This window comes from Pelobates fuscus, chromosome 6 (genome assembly GCF_036172605.1).
Source record: "Pelobates fuscus isolate aPelFus1 chromosome 6, aPelFus1.pri, whole genome shotgun sequence".
Taxonomy (NCBI): Eukaryota; Metazoa; Chordata; class Amphibia; order Anura; family Pelobatidae; genus Pelobates; species Pelobates fuscus.
Window position 1 is genome coordinate 134888159 of NC_086322.1, and position 25114 is coordinate 134913272.

A 25114-nucleotide genomic window follows, 5' to 3' on the forward strand; every position below is an offset into this window, starting at 1 on the left:
TTGGGTATTCCCATCGGTACCTGGTGTGTTGCTCTTGAGGGTGTCGATGATCTGGTGGAAGTTGCGGCGCCTCCTCAGTCTGGCCGCTTAAAGATCTGTAAAAATATTCATTGAAGCATAGTCGGCCGGTAGATCTCCCCTCGTGCAGGTGTTTTTCAATTTGATTTCCTTCACATGATAGTAGTGGGCTCGCAGTAGGACATCTCGCGGAACTGTTGCAGCCAGGTGTGTCAGCTTAGGCACTCGATGTACCTGGTCCATCAGCAGCATGTCGGTAGGAACTTCAGGTGCGAGCACATTAAACAAACCGTGGACGTATGCCGACTATGCTTCAATGCCCCTCAGCCGTAAGTTGTTTCGACGCGATCAATCCTCAGCGTCCATCATTTTTTGTCCATGGAAGTAAGTTGTTGTTCCAGCCATTGGACATGATAAGCTAAATCATTATGAGCTGAGGCAAATTTGGACATCTTGCTTTCGTTATGGGACGTCCGCACTCCCAGCTCTTAGATGTCTTTATGCAGTGTGTCCACATGTGAGGACCTGAGGAGATTAGTTTGGCAGTCCAGCGCCTCCTGTAAGTATGTTGGGGTTAGGTGTCTGTCCACAATAGGACAGTCCGCTTCCGAAGCAGGGTTACTGTCTTATGATAGGGCTCTGCCATCTTGCGGCATGGCCTGCACAGCCAGGGGCATAGGAGTAGGTTTTTGGTCAAATAAATTACGTTTATTCCCTTTCCCTGCAACATACTTGAGGTCAGGTGTGCAATTATACCGGATAAGTCTCCTAATTTCACCTTTGTTAAAGTCTAGATGCCAGAGCACAGATTTAAGCTGCCATCTTGCATGGTGGTTAGCCACGCCCCCATCTTTTCTTTTTCAGTTGTACATTTTTAGTACAAAGAGTAACACATACTGTCAAGTTAGGTAGGTAAAATCACAAAATGAGGTACTATGAGCATATTGTCATCCATGTAGCAATAGTAAAAAATGTCTTTAAAAATATCAATATAGGTAAATCCAGTACAGACTTGGGGATTTGTTTCTGAATGAACTGCAATTTTGCTAAAGGTGGACTGATCGGATGTTCTGAAGAATGTCTGATATGTGAACAGCCATGTGGCAGAATATTGGATGAACCGACTCATTCAAGTCCAAACATATTCATTTTCAATCATGATTCATTGTGCCACTCCTGGCACTAGAAAAAAGAGGGATGGAATTGATATTGGAATTGCTTGGCCTGCATAGGAGTCATTAGGTCATTAATTATGGTGTGAGATTAGCCTTAGTTTAATACTGTATTTAGCTGCCAGGGGCACTATAAAAAAGCTTTGAGTGAGGTATAGGAGATTGTCACTTTGGTTGACAGGCATCTTGTCATTCATCCTTGTGCGAGACTCGTTTACCAATACACACTTCTCATTTTTTTTGTAAACAGTTTTGAGGAATGAAAATCCTTCCTTTGGGGACTGGGGTGTCAAGAAAAAATAATAATTTTGCCTTGCCTGGTCATTGATTTTACAGTGAGTATAGCTTTAGCTTTAAGTTGTATCTATTTCTTTCAGCTAATACTGACAGAAGTCATAGAGAAAACTTTGAGTAGGAGATAGGGGACTGTCAGTTGGCAGGAATTGTGCCAGTCATCCAAGCGGGAGACTATTTTACCAATATACAGTTGTTAAAAAGATTTTTTTTTGTTACCTTGAGTAACGATAATCCTTCCATTGGGGACTGTGGTGTCAGGAAAACAACTCCTTTTGCCTATCCTGTGTCATTGACCCTATTGCAACCCTTAACTTAACAATATACCGTTATTAAAAGTTGTTATTGTTTTTATATTTCTGTTAATTGTTTTGAAAGAAAAAACTTTCTTTGAGGTCCATGTTGTCAGGGTAAAATAATATTGATCCTATTGTGACACTAGAGGCATATTCAGGAGAAAGATTAGTAGCAAATCTGCTGGCCTTAAGAATACAATTGTGCATATAAAATAAATATATATATATATATATATATATATATATATATATATATATATATATATATATATATATATATATATATATAGTATGAAATAGTGACCCACACTCAACATTGTGGCATGCACAATATTTATCAAATACACTAATTTCCCCAAGGACTTGCCCTGGCCCTAGAACTTGCACAATGAATAGAAAACAGTAGGGATATGGCAAATCATAGAGGCTATAAAGATAACATACAATAATAGTGTGGTTCCCTTTAACACCACAAGTGCATAGAAAAAAATGGCACTGACAAACATACATTTGTTAGTTAACAGAAAATTAAATCCATGGAATATCCCACAGGTAAAATTTGTGGAATCCCTTAATGGAGAGGGAATGCCTCTATATTATAAAAAGGAGAGCAAATAGTGCTGGACATCAATGTAATAATACTTAACAGTATATTTATTTATTTGTATATTAAAAACAAAAAGACAAGAATGCAAACTTTGCTAATTGTTGTAATACAGGTTCTCAGTTGGGCAGCTGATTCAAGCCGTGGAGAAAGATGACTTCACCTACTTCATATGCTTGTAGTATGACATCAATTCAGATTCAGCAAAGGAAACTAATTCAATAAGCCTAACAATGCTAAGTCCAGGCCCTGTCAGACTCTATCTTTGGGGTTATTCAGGAGACTTGGTGTGAAGGGATACCCCCATCACCATTAGGCTACTTGTACTCCCTTCAATCAGCCTTCCCCAGTCATTCGTTCTTTTGTTATGTTCCATTTGTTATTTTGTTCGGTTCCCAAACCGAGACCACCCCAGAGACTAATTAGAACTGAGAACGTTATGTATCTATACGAAAACCGCAGACTAATTGAATGCTCCTAAGTGGCCCCTATTTCGTGCATATGAATACATGTGGTGAGAACAATGGGTGGCGGCCATCTTGTCTCCTAAACACTGCCTGCGGGACTTGGTCGTCGAGTGCTTGGAACTGTTTTCAGCACCGGTCTCTATGGAGCTTCTCTACATTCCCCTTCCCAGCAACTCAGATGAATGGCGTTCGGGAGTTTCAAACTACCAAACACAGGGAGCATTCTCCACGAACCAGATTGACTCTATCTATTGTGGTTTTTGTATAAAACCCTGATGAACAGAGACCGGCTCTTGCTACATTTCTTCTGGAACTGTTTCTCGGCTTCTACCTTGTGGCAGACCAATCAACTCTCCCCGTGGTGCCGTTCGATAACTACCAAACGGATTTGGCTGATTTTTTTTATATGTTGCTCCCACAGAGGCAGACTACCCAGGGACTTTTGTGGAATTCTTATGTATTTTGGGGGTATTTCGAGATATTGTGAAAAATTTGACTTTTTCTGACCAGAGGATAATTGAGTTTAGTATGTTCCGTAAACTCAATTATCTCGCTGGCGCAGAGGAGGAGTTATACACTGTATAAATTGAATGCCTGTGTTCTCATTAAACAGTCTTGTCCCAGCATTAAGCTTTGGCTTATTATGCGACACCAGCGATATTGGATCCTGTGGATTATTGGCGTATTATTTTATGGGAAAAGGGTATGCAAGATGGTGATACCTTCTCAGACCGTCACACTTGGCATCTCCTAAACCCTCTTTGAAATTTAAGTTAATTCCCTTTCAGAGGCAGCAATACATTGCTGACCATCTTCTGGCCTATTTATTTATCCTTACTGGCACTCCCTGTGATTATTAGGGCCCTAGAGGAACCCACATTTATTTATTTATGTATTTATTTATTTTCTATTTAATTTTAGTGCAAGCATAAGTAATTACAAATATGTACAAAAGTAACCTTTATTAAATGTTAAAGAACTCTTAAAAAAACAACACACAGTGAAATCACACAATGGATAGTGAAATTATATGGTGGGTGGAGAGATGAAGGAGAACATATTTATTAATATTAATATTCATCTATCCCACACACTTTGGGGAAAAAGCATGTTAAATATCCCTAATCAAAAAGGGAGAAGAATTCACAGCGTATATAATGATGTTCGTTAAGAAAATATTGGCCTTCATCCTTATGCATAACTATTTCCTACCACCAGGTGACAGGTGGGCATGACTTGTGCACCATCATATACTAACCTACACCTGGGTTGAAGGGAGCAGACATGGCAGAATTAACTAAATCTACATATCTCTGGAAGACAGACACAAGGAAGTTGTTCCTTTAGTTCCTGGAGGCTCTTAACAATAGCCTGATTTTAAGATTCGCCATTGCATTTGGAGGTAGGGAGATTCACTTCCTTTATATGAATGAGTCCTAGGACCAACCCTGGCCTACAGCCATGAACATCTTGTTATGGTAGGACCAAGGCTGCCATCAGAAATGTTGAGGCCCCTTTACACAGCTGCCCAACAAAAATAAAACAATGAATGTGATCCAGGTAGGTGAGAAGTAACCAGGTTACCTTCTGGAATTTGCCCAGGACAGTAGGTTCCATAGTGGCACAGAGAGTGGCATGCACAGACACAAAGTGGGAAACAGCGGTTGAAGTCCCACTAGAGGAAGTAGGTTTCCTGACAAGCAAAGGAACTTGAAGAAGAGCATTTCTTCTGGATATATAGAATGAAGACTTCAAGCTTAGTGGGGATAATTGAATGATTTAAAGGAAGACTATAGGGTCAAGAAAACAAACATGTGTTCCTGATCCTATAGTGCATTTAGGTGGCTTGCCCCCCCTTAGCCCCTTAAAATAAATTAAAACTCACCTTATTTCCAGTGTTGCGTGGGTCTGCCAGCACTGGCACCCCCCTGGTGACATCGGCAAGGGGGCAGGGCCAAACACAGTATGGGCCAATCAGCACCTCCTCATAGAGATGCATTGAATCAATGCATCTCTTTGAGGAAAATTCAGCGTCCCCATGTAGTGCGTGGAGACACTGAACGGCAGTGCTGCCTACTGTGCAGCACTGTCCCAGGAAGCACCTCCAGTGGCCATTTGAGGAGTGGCCACTTGGAGGTGTTCCTAGGGGCAATATAAACACTGCCTTTTCTTTGAAAAGGCAGTGTTTGCATTAAAATGCATTAAGGCAATGATTATAATCACCAGAACAAATACATTAAGCTATAGTTGTTCTGGTGACTATAGTGTCCCTTTAAGTATACATCTTTAGGGGTAATTAATTTATAGTGGACTTTCTTTACTTCTTTGTAAATATTTTTTGAAAGAAACAAATATTTCCTTTACCTTCTTTACTGAAACCTCCAGCAGCAAAGAAATAGTTAACATAACTCTTCAGAAAGAACCAGAAATCAGAAAAAAGATCATTAGAACAAAACTCCCAGGCAGATCCTCCCACTTCTTTTTTTGATGATGTCTAGCAGGAGATCATGAAACCAACAGTCAACCGGAAGCTGGCATTCAGAGCATCCGTCATTCAGAGCATCATCGGCCATTAGAAATATCTAAATCAGCAGGCCGCTGATGGTGGAACATAGACCCTGTTCCAGGCCCTTGCGTGAATCCTTCTAGGAAAGAATCATAAATGTGGCAAACACCGGGTCGAAATCAGGGGTAATAGTCACTTTAACCAGGAGTGTTGGACGAGGGCACTCTGCATGAAGCTTCGTCCTGACTTCCTTATCCAGAGGATGGCAGAGCCAATACCTGAGGACCTCCACAATGTGGCCGAGTGGTGCCCACTTGAAGGAGTATGGGTGCTTGAGGAGATGTGGGTTGAAGAGAGGCCTTCCCGAATGGGATCGTCAACAAGGGTCGACTGAGGTCTCAGAGCATCAGCCAGGGAGAAGTTGACCACCATCTCTTTGACGTAGTTTTAGAAACAACCAAAGGTCCCCACGCCGGGACAAATATCGACCAAGCTGCCAGCCCTGTATTCATCCAGGACATGGTAATCAGAAGTCCCTGACAAGGTTTAGACAATTTGACATGCAATTTCCCATTCTCAGCAGAGGTGCTCTGGCCTTTCCAGGGTCATCTGCGCATGGAGCTCATCTCCAGGGAGTGGAGAGAACCGTCTGAATCAGAGCCTCTAGGGCCAGGAGTGAGAGTAGGCTGCAAGGCAGAAGGGGGGCATCCCCATGGATGGTATCAAACATCTTAAGTAGAGAGTCCACGATAGTGCACATTAAAGAGTTGTTGGCCATAGTAGCTCCACTGAAATAGAGAAAATGCACAGGTCAGTGCAGTAGAGGGAGCACGGCCGGACAAACTGCTCAATGTGTAGTGCGTAAGTGGTGTGATCCCCACATAGGATTCTTTTGAGTAGTCCTCAGGTATAAAAGTAGCCAAAATACCTTTATTAACAATATTACTGAGATATCATACAAATGTATACAGGGATACAAACTCGTTAATATACAGTTTAAAATCGTATGTGCTTTTAACCCCTTAAGGACACATGACATGTGTGACATGTCATGGTTCCCTTTTATTCGGGAAGTTTGGTCCTTAAGGGGTTAAGCACTTTCGGACAGATGCTGTAATTGCGACATACTCAAAGTGTATACTTTTGAAACAAGCACTGCTTTTTCTATTACCTAAATTATACTTTGTTATATACTGACTTTGCTAGCCACGCACTAAAATTCATTCAGGGATCTCTTTTAAATAATATTTAAATATTAGAAATGCATATATTACAAATTATTATATGTATTATATCATATATTCTTATATAATTTCAGCTATGCAGACTCTGTCAGAGATGAGAACTGCGATGCAATCAATTTCAAAGCCAAATGATGTTTTAGAAACAATTGATCAATTATCAATTCCTTTTCTAAAGAGTCGACCAGGTGAGATTATCACACTTATTTTTGTAATTTCTACAACTGACTAAACTACCCTATGTACAGTATATATACGCAGTAGGATTTTGATTGTTAACTTAATCTTTAATTGCTACATGTTGATAGATTATTTATAGCACCCACCTTCTAATTCAGTGGATGGCAACCTATTTTAAATGTTCCATGCATGGAATACATTTTGCCTTTGCATGGCATGCAATGCTTCCTATATCCAAATGGGCCAGATGGAGAGATCAGTGGATCAGCCCAGCACCTGGAGTGCAAGGAAGCCTCTGGTCTGCCTTCCGAAGGTGCAAATCTGGTACTTATCAGTATTCTCATTTGCAATCTGGTACTTATCAGTGATTCAGAATGTTGCCATTGGTTATCATGGCAATGCTCTAACTCACTGCTAAAGGTCTAGACCAGGGGTTCCTAACCCATGGTATGCGTACCCCCAGAGATACAATTCCAAGCATCTGAGGGTACATGAAAAGAAATGATTAATGGCGGCAGTGCAGCTGCATCACACGGGCTGGGAACATGGGTAAAGGTCCATCAGGTGGCCCATGCACTCAGGACCACCTGATGGAAATGTGCCATGAGGGGCCCGGTTGTGCGCTTGTAATGTGCAGGGAGAGCTGCGAGGAAGTGAGGGAGAGTTAGGTACGTCCTCTAAACTCAAAAAAGAAGAGGGAAGGAGAGAGAGCTGCGAGCTGTCAGTGCCTGCCCCCACCCGCCCACAGTATCTCAATGCCGCCCTACTTGCCGTTTCATGCCCGCCTCTGCCCGCATAACTCCGCATTCTAGCAGTCTCAACCCTGCCTCTGCCTGCATAACTCCACCCCCTTTCTGGCTCGTCCCCGCCTCTGCCCGCGTAACTGCATGTGTGTCAGTGTTTTTCTGTGTGTTTATGTATCTGCCTGTGTCAGTGTTTCTGTCTGTATCCGTGTGTGTCAATGTTTGGATCTGTGTGTCTGTACACGTGTTGGTATGTGTGTGTGTCAGTGTGTATATCTGTGTATCTGCATGTGTCACAGTGTGTGTATCAGTGTGTTGGTGCAATTGTATGTGTGTCAGTGTTTCTGTTTCTGTGTCTGCATGTGTGTCAGTGTGTATATCTGTGTATCTGCATGTGTATCAGTGCTTCTGTGCAATTGTATGTGTGTTAGTGTTTCCATCTGTGTGTCTGCATGTGTGGCAGTGATTGTATCAGTGTGTCTGTGCAACTGTATGTGTGTCTGTACATCTGTTTGCGTGTCAGTGTGTGTATATGTGTATCTGCATATGTATCAGTGTGTCTGTGCATCTGCATGTGTGTCAGTGTGTGTATCAGTGTGTCTGTGAAATTGTAGGTGTGTCATTGTTTCCAAAACTAATGGAAATAGGTGTAATAGATATAATAAAAAGGGCAGCTACATACACCAACAAGCATCTTAAATTAGTGAAAGCTCATAGGTCAAAAAAGGTTATGTGCGCTCCTCAATGTAACAACATAAAAATAGAACGATGAAAAGTAAAAAGGACAATTTTATTGATATATAAAACCATGTATATAAATCCTAAAAATAGTACTAAATCCTGAATATAAACTTCACCATACTGATCAAGTTCTAATCTGTAATGAGCTTATAAAGGTAATAAAGAACAATATGTATATATGGAGTGTATAAACAGGCACCGATAGATATTATAAAATATTTACAAAACTGTGAGGGGTGTACTCACTTTGTGAGATACTGTACATAACATAACAGGCAGCCAACACACACAATTTCACAATCAACCCAAACAAACAGCCCCCTCAGCACATGCACACACAATCCACAATCAATCCACATTCACACACAAAACTCTACAAGTAACCCCTCACACACAATACTACAATCAATGCATACACAATATTACACACAGCCCACACATACACTAACATAACACCACTGACACACCACACACATTTATTAAGGTTCAGGTACACTTACTACTAGCCACAGTTGAGGCCTGGTCACTGATTTAGAATAAACCAAAGATACAATGTATTATTACAAAAGATCTATTTTTAAAATATTCTCCAATATGTGTCAAATATTTGTTGTTACTGTTAACAATAACACAAAAGTTACTTTGATATGTAAAAATTTAAACTGGATAATTAACAGAAGCAAGTAATATACTGTTATAATAGTAGAAGACTTAATTTTGTCTATTGACTCCACACCTTCTATTCTTTTTTAAGAATTACTGTCATATTATTAAGAACAACAAAGCATCCATCGACAATAATACAGAAATTAAAGCAAGATTAAAAATATAACAAATCGTGGACTGTTTATACCCTTAATATAACAGAATGAATACCACATGATTGTCTGGGATGTAACCTTTGTACAAGCATGGGCTGTTGCGTCTGCTACTTCAGTCAAGAATGAAATCTTAATTATAGGCATTAAACCATGGTTAACTAGCTTAGCTCATTGGCTGCAGAAGAGGCTATGTCTGGTACCCAGCAGATCCCAGGTAATTTGTCAAACCATTCACAACTGATTGGACGACTTAACCGGGAGAGCGCCAGAGCACTACCTGGGACCATAACCACTACCGTGTGCTGTAATGGTAATGATGCTTGGCATTTCCTTTATTGAAGAAATAGAGATTCCATTTGATGCTCTATCTCACTCGCTACATATTAAATAAACAAAACATGAGTTTGTCAAATTACTTACATTTATAATATGCTTAGACTTTCAGGTATTTTTCTATGGAGCAGATAAAGATGCAAATGGATTTTTGTCTTACGATGAAATAAAGAAAGTTCTTGGAGAAGAAGCCCCAAATGAGGATGTTCTAGCTCAGTTTGATGATGATAAAAACAGATATTATTCTTACATTGAACTAATCAGAGCATTTCAGTTACCAGGTAAATAAAGGTCTAAATAGCATGCATAAACATGGACTTTAATATATGTCTTGTTTTACGCTTTATGTTTTTTAAAGTAATTTTTGACCATCTTAGAAAAAAAAATCAAATGTACAGTAATGAAAATGTACACGGACAGTTTTACATCATAAGAACTTTTCTTGAAATAACTCTCAATATGCAGCCATCACTATTATTATTCTTGCCATGATTTCACAGGTAATTGTGAAGACAAAGAATAAAATACTTTTTTATAAAAGGAGTGTGCAATACTCATGTTTCTTTTTTCACTTGCACCCATGGAAGTCATGATGCCATTTGTCTTTACATTATGAAATCCCATCCCTATACCTTTGCTGTTGGACGGATGGGTTAATAAACATATGAAGAGCCACCAATTAACCTAAATAATATCACCATGTTCATTTTAGTTTGGGTGAATGTAAAAAAGAAAATAGATTTGCTGCAGGGCATTTAATCCTTCTCTCTAAGCAATAGGCCAGGTAATCCCCAATCAACTGGCCTGTTAAAAATTCCCATGATCAAAACTATGTCATTATATAAGAACTCCTCAGCGAAAAAAGGAATCCTTATTTCGACTCGAACCCTTTTGAAATAAAAAACGGTATGAGGCAGGGATGCCCTTTGGCCCCCCTCCTATATGTCCTCACAATCGAGCCTTTAGCTACCCTGATTAGACAGAACAGTAACATAAAAGGGGTACAGCTACAGGAAGGAAATGTTAAGATATCTCTGTTTGCGGACGATGTCCTCCTTACTCTGGTCGACTCACTGGTGTCAATTCCATCTATTGGATGACATTTTTTATTTATTGCAGCTTCTCTAATTATAAGGTTAATTTGAAAAAGTCTCAAATTTTACCTTTTCTCTTAACTAAGACTCAGAAAGATCTTTTGTCTTCTTGCTATAACCTGGTATGGGCAAGCGATATAATTGATTATCTGGGGATTAAAATATCTTTTGATATTGACAGTGCGATCCAAATGAATTTTGATAATTTATTCAACGAATTGCAATTTCAGGTTACAAAATGGAAGAATAAATATGACCAAAGCATTTTTGATGCCAAAACTTTTATATCTCTTTAGGGCGATCCCATATAGAATTGGGATGGGGACTCTTAACTGCTTCCAAAGTTTGTTTTCTAGCTATATTTGGCTGGCTAAGCCACCGAGGATAGCGTTTGAGACCTTTGCAAATAAGCTATTTGAAAGTATAGCATTCCCGGACGTGGTTAAGACTCATGATTCTTGTAAAGCAACTCATCTCCTCTTATGGTTGAATCCGGCTCAATGTCACCCTTATTCATGGTTCAAACTTGAACAGGAATGCAGTCCTAGGCGTAAACTATTTATTTTAGTGTGGTTAGGCCTTCTGAATTTGTTCGTATTGGAACCAGAACAATTTTCTAATAGAATTCTGGGTGATATGGTATCTACAATGAAACTTTTAAATAAGAAACTAAATTTGGAAGGCAAATTACTCTATGATACCCCCATAGAGGTGCTTCAAGATGCTATGCTGGATTTAAATATCAACCCGTGGGTACATTTAGGAATACGAAAGATCGCTGACATATGCGAGAATAATAAACCAGCTTCATTTGTATTCCTACAATCAAAATATTATCTTCCATCTAGAGATTTGTTCCTATATCTTAGGATTAAGAACTTTTTATTATCTAAATCGCTAGTTAAAGCCCATCATATTGCCCATCATATTGCTCCTGTATTGGCGATTAGTCAAAAAAAGGGAGGAATCTCTAGTTTTAATAAACTATTCAACTCTTTAGAACAAGTCCCCCATGTTCTATCATTTACTAAGTGGGAGACGGACATTGGGAAATCCTTCACTCTTACAGAGTGGACTAAAGCCACCCTGCTGGTAATAAAGAAATGCATTCACAATGTATCTTTGGTTGAAACCCACTTTAAGCTATTGTATAGATGGTATCTGGCACCGGTTAGACTTCATAAACTATCATCAGTTCATTCGAAGGACTGTTGGAGATGAGGGAAGGAAGAAGGTACCATGTACCATACCTGGTGGGACTGTCCAGAGCTTAATAATATCAAAACACAAATGATAGACCTAATAAACCTTATATTTGAGGACACTATAGAAATTAGTCCCCAACTATTTCTGTTTAATATTGACTTTCCTACACAAGATAAGAATCAAATATATCTCTTCACCCATATTTTGTTTGCAATTAAAATTAATATCGCCAGGGCATGGAAATCCCATACCCTTCCGGCTTGGCATCAGACTGTAACAGCATAGTGAATTCCTTTTTTAACCCTCATACTTGGAATCTGCTTGAGCTATGGTCTCCCTGGACTTCCAAATTTTCTACACTGTAGTAAATGGCTTAACTTAGGTTTGCCCTTCACCAAAATTTAGGATTTGCTTGTTTTTTTGGGGGGGGTGGGAGGGGTTATTTAAAGCTCATGTTGTGATATTGTAATGTCTAAGTCTTTTGACTACGTATGACTACCAGCCTGAAACGCACGTTACTGGCAGCAGTTACTAGTCATTGATACACTGTATAGGACTGTACATTTTTATGCATTGTATAAGGCTGTATATTTTTATGTCCTTATTGATATTTATACATTGTTTTGAGAAAGACAATATTGTGTTATGGAAAATTATAAATTTCATACACTTTTCCTGGCAGTAATTGTGTCCAACCAATTTATTTTATTTTTTTAAATTTCATTTTTTATTATACTTTTACAAATTTTACAAATATTAAACAAGTAATAAACAGTTGAGTTCAATATCATCTTTCAGATAACAAACCAAGTTAGTGTGTCAGGATGTTACAATGATTCTCCATATATTTTGTTTCTTGATTAAATAGTTTTACACATTAATATCTGGAGTTAGTATACTCTAGAGTTGAGCTCTTTTTTCAAAGTTTAAAACGTAAAATATAGTACAAAAAACATAAATAAAACCTACAACATAAAAACATAAAAAACATAAGGTCAACTATTGAGATCAATGAAGTGAACAGAATCAATATCGCTTCTTTGATATTTTAATTCATTAACTGGGTCTAGAGCCATTTCAGAAAGATGTTATTAGGGATTTACCATAAAAGAGTATTTATGCCAGGGTTTGTTAGGTTTACTAAGACATGGATATTCTATTCTTTATAGTAATCGAAACATTTTGTCCATATCTTATTATAAGAACCAATATTATTATCGTTGAAATAAACCACGGTTTCCATTAAACCTTGGTATTGGATCTGGGTTTTAATCTCTGTTATAGAAGGAGGTATATTCTGTTTACACTTTCTGGCAATACATAGTTTGACGTCCATCAAGACATGTATGGTCAAGTACTGAGATGCTTTATCCATTTTTGGCAAGTCTAGTTGGAATAAAAATCTTTCTGGAGATAGAATAATATTCAATTTTAGATCAACAAAAAGTTTTTTTTTTTCAATTTATGTTTTATTGAAAATTTTATATAGTTTAACATCATTATCTGTCTTATGCGTTACAAAGTTTCATATGTGACAAGTAATGTAAAACATCAATTATGCATATGGTTAGTATGTAGGCGTAGAATATGAACGTAAAACTCTTAGTGAACATATAGGTATTATATAGGTGGGTAGGTAGGTAGGGGGTTAAACTCTCGTTATTTTAGCAGCAGCCCTTGGTAATAGACACATTTTCAGTGCAATTATTGAGTCACTTAGCAAATTTGCGTTCTGGCTCTCTTATGGCTGCAGGTGTCAGCCTCTTTATTGTCACGGTGCTCGGTGCTTTGTGTTGCTTGTGCTTATGGTGTAGACATTGCTCCGGTTCCGCTATTGTAGCTTCTGGTAGAGGGGTCCCTTGCTGTTGCATTGTCGTCAGTCCTGTGTGTTTTAGGAAGCTGTCTGGGTCATCTGCTGAGGTGAGTGTGCAGCTTTCACCTGCGATGACAGTGGTGAGGGATCCATCCATGCCCCAACGGTATCTCAGGTTAGCATCTCTCAGTTTCCTAGCCACAGGCGCCAGTTTACGCTTTTCTGTGAGCGCTGAAAATGGCGTATCAGGGTACACTGCTACCTTGTGGCCTTCGTGGGTCACTGTGCCTAGTTCCCTTGATCGGGTCATGATTGCGGCCCGTATGGAGATGTCCCTGGTGACAATGATGACGTCTCTGGGCGCTTCTTTGGGCGCTGCTGCGGATTTTCGCACCCTGAAAGCTGAGGTGATTTGTGCCCTGTCCGTGGGGCCTCTAATGCTCATGGCTGTCATGAGGTTATGTATATAGGGCAGGAGCTGTGCGTCGTCTATGTGTTCTGGGACACCTCTAAGGCGCAGGTTTTTTCGTCTGTGCCTTGCCTCCATAATAGACATCGAGCGTCTCAGGTCTCGTACCTGTAGGTTGAGCTCCTGTAGGTTCTGATCTGTGTCAGATAGTTTTTTGTCTCTGGTTGTCTCCCTTGTCTCCAGGTCGCGGACTGTGCGGCGTACATCCTCCACTTCCGTCTGGACCTTCTGGAGGTCCTCTTTCCAGATCTGCCGTAGGTCGAGCAGGAGCCTCTTGATATCCCCTTTTGTGGCTGGGGTCTCGTCTGCCTCATGCTCCGGCGAGCTGTCTCGGACCTCTGAACGAGACGAGGGCAGGGAGTCCACCTCTTCTGCAGAGGCTTCTGGTGAGTAAAAGGCCTCAGGCGCCATCTTGGGCCTTCGTGGAGGCTCAAAGGAGAGTCTAATGTCGGGCTGCCGGGGCGTAACTGAACTCAGATTTTTTCGGTTTTTCTTCCCCATAGTCTCTGTTTGGGGGTTTTGTTTGTCTCGGGTGGTTATTTTTATTTTTCCCGTTGTTTAGGGCCTTAGTGTCTATTGTGGAGAGCGGAGCTCCGTGGAGAGACGTCCGCTCAGTTCAGCCGCTGGCCACGCCCCCCAGATCAACAAAAAGTTTAATATGTTTAAATGAGCCACATTCATTATTACAACGCTAACAGACATTTGAAGAGTTTGTTTGAAATTTACATGTTTTCGTAGGGACCATATACCATCTATGGATAAGTTTGAGAAACGTTTCTTGTATATTTATACAATGGATTGTTTTTTTTAATGCTTCAAATGAGTTTAACTAGTCTTGACAGGAAAAATATTTATTTAACTCAGTTTCCCATCTAGAGATAGTATTATGTTTTACTTCCTGGTTTAATACCTCCAAAGATCTTCTAACTACTGAGAATTTATTTTTAGCCTCTCCGAAGAGAAACGTAGCAAAGGGGGAGTCCTTAATTATAGTTGTCTTATGGAGAAAATCTCTTATTCTTAGATAGTTGAAATGTTCTTTATGCGGTAATCCAATGTTTTCCTGCAGATACGAAAAACTACCAATCCCTGAGGTACCGTAGAGTTCCTGAATAAGCCATCCAGATAGATTAAGGTCCTGAATAAAAAACTTCAGGATTTTCAGAGGGGCGTGTGAAGAGATTTGATTTTGGGGGAAAAAATATTTCTTCATCGGTTTTATAGATTGGAAAATATGGGAAATAGTTACGTTATCAATATGTAATTTTTTAAAGAGTTTCTTATCCACCCCAAAAAATCAAAAGGGTCAAAAGTACCACATACCCTATTTTCATATATATACCATGCTTTCCGCTTTGAGTTATTGTTTCCCCATTCTAAATAGTGTGAAAACATTACTGTATAATGAGTATAAAATATGTTCTAAGCGCAATCCTAGGTTTCTTGTTACCCCAAACATAGGATACAAATAAACCATGAAATAGTTAAAGTATCTTCTTTGGGACTCTAAGAGGAATAGTATGGAAAAGGTATTCCAGTTTTGGGAGTAGGTATGCTCTAATAATATTTATTCTTCCAAGCCAGGATATTTGTAGTTTAGACCATTTCGAGGTTGTATTTCTAAATTCTTTAAGTAATATGTTATAATTATCAGTAGTCCACTCTTCAATATTAAAATGTATATTTATTCCCAGGTAACAAAGAGAGTTGGACCAGTTAAATTTATGATTATTATTTAAATTTCTTATTAGTAAACTTGCAAGATTACGATGTAAAACTTTTTGCATATTAATTTTACAGTTAAGAGATTCTACTATATTGTTCTATACACTGAAGTGAAGATGGTATAGAGGATTCAGGATTTGTTAAAGTCATAATTTCGTCGTCAGCAAACATAGTTATTTTTTGTTCTTGCTTGTCTAAATTCAACCCAGTTATGTTATGATTTTGTCTTATATATGCTACCAGTGGCTCAATAGAAAGAATATAAAGAAGAGGTGCCAATGGACATCCCTGATGGGTTCCATTTTTAATAGTGAACCAAGAAGAGTCTAAACCAGTGTCCAACCATTTTAGATGCTATACCAGTAGGATGACTTGTCTCTCTGGCATGAAGTGCATATAAAAATAGCAAAAGAAAGGCAAAGCGATGGAAGTTCTTCTACAGACAGACAGACAGACCAAAAAGGCAGCAAACTCTGAAACTGTAGATCCCTCTATGCCCAAACAAGAAGTAATAAAATTGTAAAAACAATAGATGACGCCAATATAAAAAAGACTAATAAAACAAATTACTGGATAAAAGTGAACAAAAAGTAGATACTATAGAACATATAAAAAAAAGTTAAATACAATAAAGTAAAATAAGGAATACAAGAGTATCTAGTATTTCACAGCAGTTAAAAGATTAGAAAAAAAAACAAGTATAAATGTGAAAGTGAAAAAACGATTAAACATGGGTAGCTATTAGAGGTATTGAATTAGAGAATCTCCAAGTAAGGTTTGTATGGAGTATTTCCATACTAGATACTCTGTGGGTAATCCCTGTCGGCAATTGACTGTCTCTTTCATTTTTATGATTATATCATATTTTCTAATACAACTTCTCATTGCATGGTGGCTGATGTCACACTCGCTGTTCCTCTTCTGGCATATTGACTATATAATATTGACTTTTTTGTTTTCTCAACATGGGGCTGGTTCAAATCTAAGAGTTAAAGCTTTTCAACTCTTAGAACAGTATAGTCTGACAGCTATTTAAAGGGACAGCATTTATGTGCCAAAATCACTACTTTTAAGATGTAGAGGTTATTGTACTGTTTTCTATTAAGACATGATGTAGATATTTCATTAAACGATATATGTAGAAAATAAATGTAATCATTGTAAAATATAAAGATACCTTTAAAGTTCTTGCTTTTTAATGAAATTTCCAGGCCTTTTGGATCACAATCCTTGCTATGTTTTAAAAAGCTGTGGTTAAAGTAGCGCTTCATTGCTAAGGGTTCATGAATTAATGTAGGATAATTTTTACTTTTCCTAAGGTCTTACTTGAGATATATAGATAATATGATATGAGATGATGATGAACAACAGTACACATTGAAGTAAATTTACATGGACCATTTTTTGTTCATCCCACGTATTATTTAGTGGTTATCATCAGATATAAATTACATGTCAATTGTAATATGTTGTGTATATATGATTTCAGATTAAATTGAAAGATCAAAAAACAAGATAGAAGACAGACAACTACAAGGGAAGACGTTAGTGGACAGCTATGAAAAAAAAATGCATACACGCAACTTTTTAATAAACAATGTTTTATTAAAATTACTGCATTTACACAAACAATGGATGTATTTCTGACATACAGAAATAAATGCTGTTATCCTACAATTTAAAAGTGTAATTCAGTTATAGGCTTTACAGTAATTGTTTCAAATATCTTAGTAACTTTTTTTCTATGTCACATCAAAATGTAATTTTACCGCATTACATCTTAATAAAAACAAATGTTACTTAGTACGTGGATACGATTTTAATATAATTGATCTCAAATGAATAAAAAGTTGTATTTCAATGGTTAGTTTGCTTTATATCAGACATTAGTAGTTATTTTTCAACTGTATTTATTTAAAGAAACTAAACATGTTTAATTGTAGATAACAGTTTCCAAGTTTGTATATAATGGTCAATTTAATTAGTTATAGTGTGAACTTTTTCTGTGTATTCCTTCCTTGCCTTGACTACACCATCATATTCATGTGTATTAAGTACGAAAAGTAATTTAGCTACTTGCAGGTAATACACTCTTAGCATTAACACTAACTATAAAGTCCTGGTTAAATGGACAAACTAACCTGCAGAAACAATGCTTGGTGAAGAGATTGACAATGTTTTTCCACAAGGCCCATTTAATATGAAAATACAAATACAAACATTCAAGTAACCTTCAAGATTTTACAGGGCACTGAAACTCCTGATAAAACACTGTGTAGTACAAATAAATAAAAATAAATGTACAGTTTTGAAGAATATGCAAGCCAAACTTCAGTTACAGTCTTTATATTTATACCTTAACATATATTTCCAAACACTTTCGTTGTTATAATCTTGTACTCAAGTCATTTATCATACAATGTAAATATTTAAAATATATTTACAAAAAAATGTGAGGCTGAATTTAAAGTGTTTATGAAAATCCACCTACCTATGCTACACATTTTATTATTTTTATTTAAATTATTACATACTGTAGGAGTTTTCAATCACTGACATTTTACTGGTTATTATATTTAGGTCAATTTGTATTTATTTTATTGTTTAAAAACCCTGAATTCACTATTGCTTCTACATCTTTCAAATCAGTGTAATAATTAAATTCTTTACATTTTTTTTTCATACACCCAAAAACTACTTTTTAACCACCAATCATTGCTTACTTTTCATTTTAAACTGGTATAAAATAGTGCTTTTCATGCACGATGTATGCATAAAATTAGAAATATTCTCAGTAACAAACACAACATTAAAGCTCCTGGTGGTACAGTATTGAAATAAAACATGGTGTACAGTTGGAGGATCTAGAAAAACAGTAGTAATAGTTTTCATATAAATGTATTTAATAAATAAAGAACTGTTGATTATGTACATAAACAATGCACAATGTGTGCCGCTCAAATTCAAAGTACACAAAAAAGGAATAGTAATCAGGGCATAGTATAGCTATTGCAATTACTGCAATTACAGGATCAGTTTGTTAATGATACATGCTCCCAATAATATGCCCAGTCTCAGTTACAATAATTGGGAGAAATTATGAAATCAAAAACTTAGCACATTGCCTGTGGTTTATTATTTATTGTTGTTGATTCCATTTTGTATTTTGCATAACTTAAAGCTAGTCTCATTAGCTGCATTGCTGGCCTATATTTACAGTACACTGATTAGCAGATACCTGCCAACAGTTTTACATTGATGGGTTACACACTACCCAGTGTAAATTGTGTGAACAGTCATGCTTAAACAGTCATCTAATAGGGAACTGATTTGAGAAAATATCAAAAAAAATTGTATGTGTGTCCATACAACATTTTCTGTATGTATCGTATGCATGTTTGGTGTGTGAATTTGTATTGTGTGAATTTATGCCGTACAAAATAGCTAGAATCCACACAATATGAAATATTGGTTGTTACCTTTTTATGCCATTGTAGTGACTTGCATAACTAGTCACCCTTTTACACATGTCAGCATTTTGTAATGTCAAAATCTGTTATTAAAATGGAACTAACTGGGATTTTTAAGATATGTTACATAACATATCTTATCAGTTTGTGACGCCAAATAGTTTTAATTGTGACAAAAGTTAATGAAAAACAAATAGATATTTCATTAAATTCTACTATGGATAATTGGTAAACCTGAACTAATAGCTGCTTGCCTGACTTAAAGGACCACTATAGTGCCAGGAAAACATACTCGTTTTCCTGGCACTATAGTGCCCTGAGGGTGCCCCCACCCTCAGGGTCCCCCTCCCGCCCGGCTCTGGAAAGGGGAAAAGGGGTAAAACTTACCTTTTTCCAGCGCTGGGCGGGGAGCTCTCTGCCTCCGATCCTCCTCCGGTCCGCCCCGTCGGCTGAATGCGCACGCACGGCAAGAGCTGCGCACATTCAGACGGTCGCATAGGAAAGCATTTACAATGCTTTCCTATGGACGCTTGCGTGCTCTCACTGTGATTTGCACAGTGAGAATCACGCAAGCGCTTTTAGCGGCTGTCAATGAGACAGCCACTAGAGGATTTGGGGGAAGGCTTAACCCATTTATAAACATAGCAGTTTCTCTGAAACTGCTATGTTTATAAAAAAAAATGGGTTAACCCTAGCTGGACCTGGCACCCAGACCACTTCATTAAGCTGAAGTGGTCTGGGTGCCTAGAGTGGTCCTTTAACCCCTTAAGGACACATGACATGTCTGACATGTCATGATTCCCTTTTATTCCAGAAGTTTGGTCCTTAAGGGGTTAAGATGTATGTACCATCCCAATGTTAGATATGTTGTGTAATCAAAATTTTAATTCCAGGTTGTAACCGTGCAAAATGTGGAAATGGTACTCGTATTGGTTAACTATTTGAGCCCCTGTATATTTTACTTGTGTGCAAAACTAGGGTGTTGATTGAATTAAAAACTGAATTTGTAAAATGCCAGTCAATGCCATTCGAGGTTTGCCATTATAGGAATAGGAATAACTTTAGGATTTTATTTCACTAATAACTTTTTCAAGATTTAATTTTGCTAATTCAGTGTTTAATTCACTCACTGTTTACAGAATAAAAAAAATAAAAGACTATAATATAACTTGATTGACAGGGATATTATCGTGTCTTTACAAAATGTAGATCGTTTCTGAATATGTAACACTCAATGTGTTTCCAATTTTACAAACAGCACCTGTCGTCACTATTAAATATATAATATGCTAGAACAGAATCATGAATTGAAGAATGCATTAAACATTGTAAATTATTTACAATGTTAATGTTGATAGTTGCCTTGTGTAATAAGAACAAAAGAAAAAAAAAAAAAAGCATTAATACTGTAGGAATTTTGAAATGTTTTTTATATGAAGTGTTAGAATTCATTATATTAGTAAGTATATAATTATGTACTATATTAAAATATTATGTTTTTCCATGGATTAGAGCATGTATAATCTAAAAACTGACTGACTGAACATGCACTCAGTGTTCGGTATTATTTTGTAAAGTCACTAATCTAAATAGACAGAGGACATGTCTAATCTGAAAAAAAAAGCTGAGACCTCTATCCAATTCTCACACCACTGAAATACAAATTGCATGTTAAAATTATGCTCTGTATGTAATTTTATTTAAACAATAAAAATATAGATAACATTTCATAAAGATAAAAAATATGTTCCTATAGTAAAGGGACACTACAGTCACCAGAACCACTAGTTGTTCTAGTGTCTGTAGCATGTCCCTGCAGGTTGAACATAGTAAAGGCTACCTTTTCATAGAAAACCTAGGAACACCTGGCAGTCACGGAGACACACTGTATTGGGGTGCTGAACTTCCCCATAGAGATGCATTAAAGCAATGCATCTCTATGAGGAGATGCTGATTGGCGCAACTCTGCGTTTTGCCGTCCATGTGCAATATCCACCCAATGCGTTCGTATTGGAAAGCAATGGATTGGCTGAGATCATAAAGAGTGATGTTCTCAGCCATAAAGGCAGGGGATAACTGTAGTGAGGGGAAAAAAAAGTACGTAAACTCACCTTTCCCATGCAGTTGGAGGGAGGGACAGTCATCTAAATAGTTAAACACTAAAGTATCAGGAATACGTTTGTATTTCTGACACTATAGTGTTCCTTTACGTATTTAAACCCAGTGCCATGGAAGCTCAGAGTTTATATAGAAATACAAAATATGGGACAATTTGTAGCAAAAAAATTGACCTAGAACTGTTACTTACAAAATTTGAAGTTGGTCTGACTCTGGATTTCAAAGGAAAATGTGCATAAAAGAGCATTGTATAACGGTTAGAGGTGATGTAAAACAAGTGTGCAGATCAGAAAAAAAAGCATTATATTATTCGCTTATTTTCATATTCCATTGAGTGCATTTAGATGGATCAGTAGTAGTAGTGAGTCTAGAATCCTATTTGAAATGCTTCAAAGTTCCATGAATGGGAATTAAATAATAGTCCAGCAACCTATTTGAAAGGCTACAGGGTTCAATGGAGGGGAATAAACTAATATTATACCATTTAACCACATTAAGACATCACAAAAGCTTTTCCATTGGGGAGAACAGCAAGAAAGGCATTCTGATAAAAGTCTTATTTTTTTATTTTTATATTAAAATATACATTTAGACTTTGCCATCAAGCGTGAAAAGAGAGAGAGTTTTGGGTGCAAAACTGAAAGTACTAACAAACAACCACTACATTGATATATGTTGTTGGCAACATTGAGCTGCTTGTATACTATCCATCAAAAGGTTCTATGTAAAATAGAAGGACAAATGTGTGGAACAAAAAATATGAGCTTTTGCAAGACAATGATCCTCAGTAAAGGGCAATACAACGTAAAGTAACTAGCACCATAACTATATAGCCCACGGTAGTGATTATTGTGCCAAGAGTGCCCTAGCATTCTCCCACAGTAAGCAGTAAAACCATTTAAGAACCATTTGTACCCATGCCCACTTCCATTACGCTAAATCTAAACAGGTGCATCTACCTGTTCTGATAGACTTAGCTTAGTGTAGGTGCTTTCAGGGACCACAGGAGCGGGCACCCGATGAACCCCAGGTAAGTAGACAAATTGTTTTTAAATGGTTTGACTGCTCAGTGTGGGAAGGTGGCAGGGCACCACTGGCACCATAACCACTATAGCGGTCGGTAGTGAATAGGGTTCTTGGAGTATCCCTTTAAAAACAACCAGGAGAGTTGTCTACAAGTAGTACATTGAAAGTCCAAAATGAATTACTTCTGAGATTCTAGGACAGGGGTGGGGAACATCCGGCCCGCAAAATCATTTGAATCGGACGGTGGAGAGCCGGCCCTGCTGTCTGCCTTTTTCGGGCCGGTGGAGAGATCACAGATCTCCCTCACCGGTCTTCGGGCAGTTTATTAAGGGAGAGGGAGGGAGCTAGGACCCGGGAGCATGCTGTATAGGAGGAGGACCCGAGAGGCTGTGATGCAAATCAGAGCGTTACCGCGTGTAACCCTGGAAACACTCTAACAGCGATGTGCTCACGGGAAGCAGGCTAAAGTGCACGCGAAACCACTGGACCACCAGGGATTGCAGTGATATGTTCTCTCCTTCCATACCAGAGGTAAGAAGGAGGGGGCATACATTTTTTCCTCTTTGTAAGTAAAAAAAAATATATAGAGATATTCTCCCTGATCGTCCCCACCCCAATATAGACCCCTGACACACACTACACCACCTCACATACACATACTGCACCCCTCAAACACACACACATAACCCTTCACACACACACACACACACTGCACCCCTCTCACAAACACAGCATCCCTCACACACAGTACACCCCCTCACACACACAGCATCCCTCACACAAACACACAGAGCCCCTTGCACAAACACACTACACCCCCCCCACACAGCACACCTAACACACAGAACCCCTCACACAAACTCTGCACTCTTCACACACACACGGAACTCCTCGCACAAACACACTGCACACCCACCCCAACACACACAGAACTCCTCACACAAACACACTGTACCGCCTCACACACAAACAGCACCCCTCACACAAACACACTGCACCCCTCACACACACTCTGCACTCCTCACACACACACTGCACCCTGCACACACACACTGCACACACACACTGCACCCTGCACACACACACACACACTCTGTACCCATTACTTACTCACACTCTGCACCCTTCCCACACACACTGCAGCCCTCACACACTCACAGACTGCACCTCACACACTCACACACTACACCCATCTCTCACACACACACACACACTGCGAGTAGCAACATCATCAATATCAACATCACACCAAAGAGAAGCTGTTCCAGCCATCAAATTAGGAGTGAGTTAATGAAACGTTTGACCAAATACAGCAGGCTAATTCTTAAGCTGATAATTTTGTATGGCCTGCGAATGATGTTTTAAATATCCAAATGGTGCTTGGCAGATAAAAGGTTCCCCACCCCTGTTCTAGGACACAATTAATACATCATCTAGAGGCAGCAACTAATGGTGTGTTTAAAAAGCTAAAAATTATTTATCCCAAAAGACTTACAGTAACACTCATAACCACATTAACTGATTAAAATACTTGGGTACCTGGAGCTTTCGGTCCCACATCAATGCTAAACAATTTACTCAGAGAGATTCTGTCACTGGCAGTCATTCAGCCAATGACAAAATGTCATAGGTAAAGCTATGATCCCCTTCACGTTGTACCAAGGGATGCAGGCAGTAGTTAGCCTGAGAGCTTCAACGGAGTGCTCTCAGCCAATCACTAACTCAATCGCCAGTATGAAATGGTTTGCATAACTCCGCCTCTGTCATATCGTATTTAAAGGCATTACTGTGGGCTGCAGCGAGTAAAGCATTTAGCAGTGATGTAAAACCCATTTCCAGCAAACTCCAGGCATCATAATCACCTCAATCACTTCAAGTGGTTATGCTGTCCACAGTGTTCAATAAAACATATCATTGCAGTTAAACATGCTATGTGGGTGAGGTATTTAAATGCTTATACAAGTAGAATTTTCAGGTCTAATTTTAGGCAAGGATCCCTGTGGGTGTTAAAATAACATTTCATACAGACTTAAATTCAGAACTACCTGCAAGACCATTAACATGTCTCCATCTCTTAGCAGAAAAAATAAAAATTAACCTTTATAAAATGTAAAACCTTTTAGTTTTGATAAGCGTTCAATAAAATTTTGTTATAAGGAGGAAGTGTTTGGAGATTCTATTTTAAGCCTGAAAGTCAGTGTTGGGGGAGCATGAAGTACATTTACTAAAAATCCAACAGATGGGATAAGGCCAGCCTTGGGAAAAACAGTGATGGTAAGGGATGCCAATGGGGAGCCATGTGGCGTAGGCCTTCTAGATAGATATTTCCAGCAATGCAGCAAAATCTCCCCCAGCACTGGTAATAAACCATCAATTCCCATTTTGGAATCCTTTTTAAATCAGTGCTTTTCTGTTCATTTTACTTTTTTTTCATGTTTGATGAATCCGTTTTTCTTGTGTTTGCCATTTGCTATTCCGTTATGACAAAATCCATTTAGGGTGCTGTGCTTTGTACTGGTTAAATTTTTCTTAAAATATTTGACTAGATTTGAAACAAAGTACCAGCCTAAGAAACCTGCTAAAAGTGTAAGTATAATAGCATCCACTAAATAGTACTGGTACAAAGAGATATCATAGGCCGCAGCTCGCAGGTGTTCTGCCCCATCATGACGTAGAATGTAATCAATCCAATATGTAGCTCTAGTCACAGGATGGCCTGGTTGATCCTTGTGAATGTTGGACATCCTCAACGCCTGTTGTCGATAACTGAGTAGTAC

The 25114-nt window shown here is 38.3% G+C and overlaps 2 protein-coding genes across 8 annotated transcripts in view; one reads left to right on the top strand and one right to left on the bottom strand.

Moving 5' to 3' along the window:
- Nucleotides 1–17528, top strand: part of LOC134614463 (EF-hand calcium-binding domain-containing protein 14-like) — a 70363-nt gene extending 52835 nt beyond the window's left edge. Inside the window, exons 8-10 of the mRNA XM_063458264.1 lie at nucleotides 6676–6786; nucleotides 9521–9697; nucleotides 17213–17528. Coding sequence (XP_063314334.1) covers nucleotides 6676–6786; nucleotides 9521–9697; nucleotides 17213–17217 — 293 coding nt within the window. The 3' untranslated portion in view covers nucleotides 17218–17528. The remainder of the gene's footprint in view (nucleotides 1–6675; nucleotides 6787–9520; nucleotides 9698–17212) is intronic.
- Nucleotides 17529–23215: 5687 nt separating this feature from the next.
- Nucleotides 23216–25114, bottom strand: part of UGT8 (UDP glycosyltransferase 8) — a 76688-nt gene continuing 74789 nt past the window's right edge. For 6 of the 7 annotated variants that reach the window (XM_063458268.1, XM_063458267.1, XM_063458266.1 and 3 more), the window contains exons 6-7: nucleotides 23476–25103; nucleotides 23216–23354 (exon numbers count right to left, since the gene is read on the bottom strand). In XM_063458268.1, the coding sequence (XP_063314338.1) occupies nucleotides 24752–25103 (352 nt within the window). In that variant the 3' untranslated portion in view covers nucleotides 23216–23354; nucleotides 23476–24751. The remainder of the gene's footprint in view (nucleotides 23355–23475; nucleotides 25104–25114) is intronic. The other variant, XM_063458270.1, reaches the window with a different exon arrangement.